Source organism: Coregonus clupeaformis, chromosome 24 (genome assembly GCF_020615455.1).
Source record: "Coregonus clupeaformis isolate EN_2021a chromosome 24, ASM2061545v1, whole genome shotgun sequence".
Taxonomy (NCBI): domain Eukaryota; kingdom Metazoa; phylum Chordata; class Actinopteri; order Salmoniformes; family Salmonidae; genus Coregonus; species Coregonus clupeaformis.
The window spans coordinates 27,776,039-27,783,860 of record NC_059215.1 but is presented as its reverse complement, the minus strand read 5'-3'; the positions used below and the strand labels follow the sequence as shown (position 1 = coordinate 27,783,860).

Genomic DNA, 7,822 nt, shown 5'->3' with positions numbered 1-7,822 from the left:
CATTAAGGTGGTTAAAGGTTTGTGTCCCGGTCCGCTCAGGCTGCTCAAACATGCTTCTGATTACCTGGCCCTTTGTTCCTGCACAGTATGTTATGTTCTCCTCCAAGTGTGTGTGTATGTGTGTGTGTGTGTGTGTGTGGTCTCTGCACGATATGTTCCCCTCCACTAAAACATCCCAATCTGACTGACGCTCCGCTCGTGAACGTTGCCATGCCGAAACCTGCGGTCAGGAATTCTGCCTCTCCAGACAACATGAAAGACGCAATGTCCTGTGGAAGGCTGTAAACTTTACAGAACAACACGAAAGACGCAGCGTCCTGTAAACTTTACAGAACAACACGAAAGACGCAGCGTCCTGTAGAAGGCTGTAAACTTTACAGAACAACATGAAAGACGCAGCGTCCTGTGGAAGGCTGTAAACTTTACAGAACAACATGAAAGACGCAGCGTCCTGTGGAAGGCTGTAAATTTTACAGAACAACATGAAAGACGCAGCGTCCTGTGGAAGGCTGTAAATTTTACAGAACAACATGAAAGACGCAGCGTCCTGTGGAAGGCTGTAAACTTTACAGAACAACATGAAAGACGCAGCGTCCTGTGGAAGGCTGTAAACTTTACAGAACAACATGAAAGACGCAGCGTCCTGTGGAAGGCTGTAAACTTTACAGAACAACATGAAAGACGCAGCGTCCTGTACACTTTACAGAACAACATGAAAGGCACAGCGTCCTGTAAACTTTACAGAACAACACGAAAGACGCAGCGTCCTGTAGAAGGCTGCAAACGTTACAGAACAACATGAAAGACGCAGCGTCCTGTGGAAGGCTGTAAACTTTACAGAACAACACGAAAGACGCAGCGTCCTGTAGAAGGCTGTAAACTTTACAGAACAACATGAAAGACGCAGCGTCCTGTGGAAGGCTGTAAACTTTACAGAACAACATGAAAGACGCAGCATCCTGTACACGTTACAGAACAACATGAAAGACACATCATCCAGTGCAAGGCAGATGAGCTTCCCTGAGACGGTTTCTGACAGTTTGTGAATAAATTCTTCAGTTGTGCAAAACCCTGTTTCATCAGCTGTCCGGGTGGCTGGTCTCAGACGATCCCGCAGGTGAAGAAGCCGGATGTGGAGCTCATGGGCTGGCGTGGTTAAACGTGGTCTGCGGTTCTGAGGCCGGTTGGAAGTACTGCCAAAACTCTCAAAAAAAGACGTTGGAGGCGGCTTATGGTAGAGAAATGAACATTAAATTATCTGGCAAAAGCTCTGGTGGACATTCCTGCAGTCAGCAAAGCCAATTGCACACTGCCTCAAAACTTGAGACATCGGTAGCATTGTGTTGTGTGACAAAACTGCACATTTTAGAGTTTAGAGTCTTTTATTGTCATTATGGTGCAACTGTGCAAAAAAAATGATCATGCAGTTTAATCAGCTTCTTGATATGCCACACCTGTCAGGTGGATGGATTATCGTAGCAAAGGATGAATGCTCACTAACAGGGATGGAAACAAATTTTGCACAAAATTTGAGAGAAAGAAACTAAACCCCCAAACCCCCACACACACACACACACACACAAACACACACACACTCTCTCCACACACCCCGCACATACCCTCTCTGTAGCCTCATAGTCCATCTTGAAGGCCCAGAGCTGTAGTCTAGCTGACAGTTCGCTGATGGAGGACAGGGTGAGGAGGAACTGTTCTGCCGAGCCCAGGGGGACGTCAGGGTTGGCCAGCTGAGCCTCCTGGATCTTCTGCTTCTCTTCCTCCGAAGGGATCATCGTCAGGATTTTCTACACGGGGAGGGAAGAGAGGTTAAAGAGTAAGCAGAGGTGATGGAAAGATTGGTGTCCTGAAGATTCTGCTTAAGTTCAGTTGAATTGAGCAGTCACATTCATCAACCAAGCCGCAACAGATCCTGTAATTTTCGCCTAATCGAATAATGATGCCCTCTGGTTGGTTTAAAGCTATAAATAATGCTGCGCTGTGATTGGCTTGAATTCTTAACAACATGGAGTAGCTTTGGACTGACTACCCTGGGTCCTGTAGCACCATCTACTGTTGGACTGACTACCCTGGGTACTGTAGCACCATCTACTGTTGGACTGACTACCCTGGGTACTGTAGGACCATCTACTGTTGGACTGACTACCCTGGGTACTGTAGCACCATCTACTGTTGGACTGACTACCCTGGGTACTGTAGGACCATCTACTGTTGGACTGACTACCCTGGGTACTGTAGCACCATCTACTGTTGGACTGACTACCCTGGGTACTGTAGGACCATCTACTGTTGGACTGACTACCCTGGGTACTGTAGGACCATCTACTGTTGGACTGACTACCCTGGGTACTGTAACACCATCTACTGTTGGACTGACTACCCTGGGTACTGTAGGACCATCTACTGTTGGACTGACTACCCTGGATACTGGAGGACCATCTACTGTTGGACTGACTACCCTGGGTACTGGAGGACCATCTACTGTTGGACTGACTACCCTGGGTACTGTAACACCATCTACTGTTGGACTGACTACCCTGGGTACTGTAGCACCATCTACTGTTAGACTGACTACCCTGGGTACTGTATCACCATCTACTGTTGGACTGACGACCCTGGGTACTGTAGGGCCATCTACTGTTGGACTGACTACCCTGGGTACTGTAGGACCATCTACTGTTGGACTGACTACCCTGGGTACTGTATCACCATCTACTGTTGGACTGACTACCCTGGGTACTGTAGGGCCATCTACTGTTGGACTGACTACCCTGGATACTGTAACACCATCTACTGTTGGACTGACTACCCTGGGTACTGGAGGACCATCTACTGTTGGACTGACTACCCTGGGTACTGTAGCACCATCTACTGTTGGACTGACTACCCTGGGTACTGTAGCACCATCTACTGTTGGACTGACTACCCTGGGTACTGTAGGACCATCTACTGTTGGACTGACTACCCTGGGTACTGTAGGACCATCTACTGTTGGACTGACTACCCTGGGTACTGTAGGACCATCTACTGTTGGACTGACTACCCTGGGTACTGTAGGACCATCTACTGTTGGACTGACTACCCTGGGTACTGGAGGACCATCTACTGTTGGACTGACTACCCTGGGTACTGTAGGACCATCTACTGTTGGACTGACTACCCTGGGTACTGTAACACCATCTACTGTTGGACTGACTACCCTGGGTACTGTAGGACCATCTACTGTTGGACTGACTACCCTGGGTACTGTAACACCATCTACTGTTGGACTGACTACCCTGGGTACTGTAACACCATCTACTGTTGGACTGACTACCCTGGGTACTGGAGGACCATCTACTGTTGGACTGACTACCCTGGGTACTGTAGGACCATCTACTGTTGGACTGACTACCCTGGGTACTGGAGGACCATCTACTGTTGGACTGACTACCCTGGGTACTGTAGCACCATCTACTGTTGGACTGACTACCCTGGGTACTGTAACACCATCTACTGTTGGACTGACTACCCTGGGTACTGTAGGACCATCTACTGTTGGACTGACTACCCTGGGTACTGTAGGACCATCTACTGTTGGACTGACTACCCTGGGTACTGTAGGACCATCTACTGTTGGACTGACTACCCTGGGTACTGTAGCACCATCTACTGTTGGACTGACTACCCTGGGTACTGTAACACCATCTACTGTTGGACTGACTACCCTGGGTACTGTAGGACCATCTACTGTTGGACTGACTACCCTGGGTACTGTAGGACCATCTACTGTTGGACTGACTACCCTGGGTACTGTAACACCATCTACTGTTGGACTGACTACCCTGGGTACTGTAGCACCATCTACTGTTGGACTGACTACCATGGGTACTGTAACACCATCTACTGTTGGACTGACTACCCTGGGTACTGTAGGACCATCTACTGTTGGACTGACTACCCTGGGTACTGGAGGACCATCTACTGTTGGACTGACTACCCTGGGTACTGTAACACCATCTACTGTTGGACTGACTACCCTGGGTACTGTAACACCATCTACTGTTGGACTGACTACCCTGGGTACTGTAACACCATCTACTGTTGGACTGACTACCCTGGGTACTGTAGAACCATCTACTGTTGGACTGACTACCCTGGGTACTGTAGCACCATCTACTGTTGGACTGACTACCCTGGGTACTGTAACACCATCTACTGTTGGACTGACTACCCTGGGTACTGTAGGACCATCTACTGTTGGACTGACTACCCTGGGTACTGTAGGACCATCTACTGTTGGACTGACTACCCTGGGTACTGTAGCACCATCTACTGTTGGACTGACTACCCTGGGTACTGTAGGACCATCTACTGTTGGACTGACTACCCTGGGTACTGTAGCACCATCTACTGTTGGACTGACTACCCTGGGTACTGTAACACCATCTACTGTTGGACTGACTACCCTGGGTACTGTAGCACCATCTACTGTTGGACTGACTACCCTGGGTACTGTAGGACCATCTACTGTTGGACTGACTACCCTGGGTACTGTAGGACCATCTACTGTTGGACTGACTACACTGGGTACTGTAGGACCATCTACTGTTGGACTGACTACCCTGGGTACTGTAGCACCATCTACTGTTTGACTGACTACCCTGGGTACTGTAGCACCATCTACTGTTGGACTGACTACCATGGGTACTGTAACACCATCTACTGTTGGACTGACTACCCTGGGTACTGTAGGACCATCTACTGTTGGACTGACTACCCTGGGTACTGTAGGACCATCTACTGTTGGACTGACTACCCTGGGTACTGTAGGACCATCTACTGTTGGACTGACTACCCTGGGTACTGTAGGACCATGTACTGTTGGACTGACTACCCTGGGTACTGTAGCACCATCTACTGTTGGACTGACTACCCTGGGTACTGTAGCACCATCTACTGTTGGACTGACTACCCTGGGTACTGTAACACCATCTACTGTTGGACTGACTACCCTGGGTACTGTAGGACCATCTACTGTTGGACTGACTACCCTGGGTACTGTAGGACCATCTACTGTTGGACTGACTACCCTGGGTACTGTAGCACCATCTACTGTTGGACTGACTACCCTGTGTACTGTAACACCATCTACTGTTGGACTGACTACCCTGGGTACTGTAACACCATCTACTGTTGGACTGACTACCCTGGGTACTGGAGGACCATCTACTGTTGGACTGACTACACTGGGTACTGTAACACCATCTACTGTTGGACTGACTACCCTGGGTACTGTAACACCATCTACTGTTGGACTGACTACCCTGGGTACTGTAACACCATCTACTGTTGGACTGACTACCCTGGGTACTGTAGAACCATCTACTGTTGGACTGACTACCCTGGGTACTGTAGCACCATCTACTGTTGGACTGACTACCCTGGGTACTGTAACACCATCTACTGTTGGACTGACTACCCTGGGTACTGTAGGACCATCTACTGTTGGACTGACTACCCTGGGTACTGTAGGACCATCTACTGTTGGACTGACTACCCTGGGTACTGTAGCACCATCTACTGTTGGACTGACTACCCTGGGTACTGTAGGACCATCTACTGTTGGACTGACTACCCTGGGTACTGTAGCACCATCTACTGTTGGACTGACTACCCTGGGTACTGTAACACCATCTACTGTTGGACTGACTACCCTGGGTACTGTAGCACCATCTACTGTTGGACTGACTACCCTGGGTACTGTAGGACCATCTACTGTTGGACTGACTACCCTGGGTACTGTAGGACCATCTACTGTTGGACTGACTACCCTGGGTACTGTAGGACCATCTACTGTTGGACTGACTACCCTGGGTACTGTAACACCATCTACTGTTGGACTGACTACCCTGGGTACTGTAGGACCATCTACTGTTGGACTGACTACCCTGGGTACTGTAGGACCATCTACTGTTGGACTGACTACCCTGGGTACTGTAGCACCATCTACTGTTGGACTGACTACCCTGGGTACTGTAGGACCATCTACTGTTGGACTGACTACCCTGGGTACTGTAGGACCATCTACTGTTGGACTGACTACCCTGGGTACTGTAACACCATCTACTGTTGGACTGACTACCCTGGGTACTGTAGGACCATCTACTGTTGGACTGACTACCCTGGGTACTGTAACACCATCTACTGTTGGACTGACTACCCTGGGTACTGTAGGACCATCTACTGTTGGACTGACTACCCTGGGTACTGTAGGACCATCTACTGTTGGACTGACTACCCTGGGTACTGTAGGACCATCTACTGTTGGACTGACTACCCTGGGTACTGTAGGACCATCTACTGTTGGACTGACTACCCTGGGTACTGTAGGACCATCTACTGTTGGACTGACTACCCTGGGTACTGGAGGACCATCTACTGTTGGACTGACTACCCTGGGTACTGTAGCACCATCTACTGTTGGACTGACTACCCTGGGTACTGTAGGACCATCTACTGTTGGACTGACTACCCTGGGTACTGTAGCACCATCTACTGTTGGACTGACTACCCTGGGTACTGTAGCACCATCTACTGTTGGACTGACTACCCTGGGTACTGTAGGACCATCTACTGTTGGACTGACTACCCTGGGTACTGTAACACCATCTACTGTTGGACTGACTACCCTGGGTACTGTAGGACCATCTACTGTTGGACTGACTACCCTGGGTACTGTAGGACCATCTACTGTTGGACTGACTACCCTGGGTACTGTAGCACCATCTACTGTTGGACTGACTACCCTGGGTACTGTAGGACCATCTACTGTTGGACTGACTACCCTGGGTACTGTAGGACCATCTACTGTTGGACTGACTACCCTGGGTACTGTAGGACCATCTACTGTTGGACTGACTACCCTGGGTACTGTAGGACCATCTACTGTTGGACTGACTACCCTGGGTACTGTAGCACCATCTACTGTTGGACTGACTACCCTGGGTACTGTAGCACCATCTACTGTTGGACTGACTACCCTGGGTACTGTAACACCATCTACTGTTGGACTGACTACCCTGGGTACTGTAGGACCATCTACTGTTGGACTGACTACCCTGGGTACTGTAGGACCATCTACTGTTGGACTGACTACCCTGGGTACTGTAGCACCATCTACTGTTGGACTGACTACCCTGTGTACTGTAACACCATCTACTGTTGGACTGACTACCCTGGGTACTGTAACACCATCTACTGTTGGACTGACTACCCTGGGTACTGGAGGACCATCTACTGTTGGACTGACTACCCTGGGTACTGTAACACCATCTACTGTTGGACTGACTACCCTGGGTACTGTAACACCATCTACTGTTGGACTGACTACCCTGGGTACTGTAACACCATCTACTGTTGGACTGACTACCCTGGGTACTGTAGAACCATCTACTGTTGGACTGACTACCCTGGGTACTGTAGCACCATCTACTGTTGGACTGACTACCCTGGGTACTGTAACACCATCTACTGTTGGACTGACTACCCTGGGTACTGTAGGACCATCTACTGTTGGACTGACTACCCTGGGTACTGTAGGACCATCTACTGTTGGACTGACTACCCTGGGTACTGTAGCACCATCTACTGTTGGACTGACTACCCTGGGTACTGTAGGACCATCTACTGTTGGACTGACTACCCTGGGTACTGTAGCACCATCTACTGTTGGACTGACTACCCTGGGTACTGTAACACCATCTACTGTTGGACTGACTACCCTGGGTACTGTAGCACCATCTACTGTTGGACTGACTACCCTGGG

At 49.6% G+C, this 7,822-nt stretch overlaps 1 protein-coding gene across 1 annotated transcript in view; it reads right to left on the bottom strand.

Annotated features, from left to right (window-relative positions):
- Window positions 1-7,822, bottom strand: part of LOC121538524 (FH1/FH2 domain-containing protein 3) — a 157,030-nt gene that overhangs the window by 8,992 nt on the left and 140,216 nt on the right. The window contains exon 18 of the mRNA XM_041846639.2: window positions 1,620-1,802. Within this exon, the coding sequence (XP_041702573.2) occupies window positions 1,620-1,802 (183 nt within the window). The remainder of the gene's footprint in view (window positions 1-1,619; window positions 1,803-7,822) is intronic.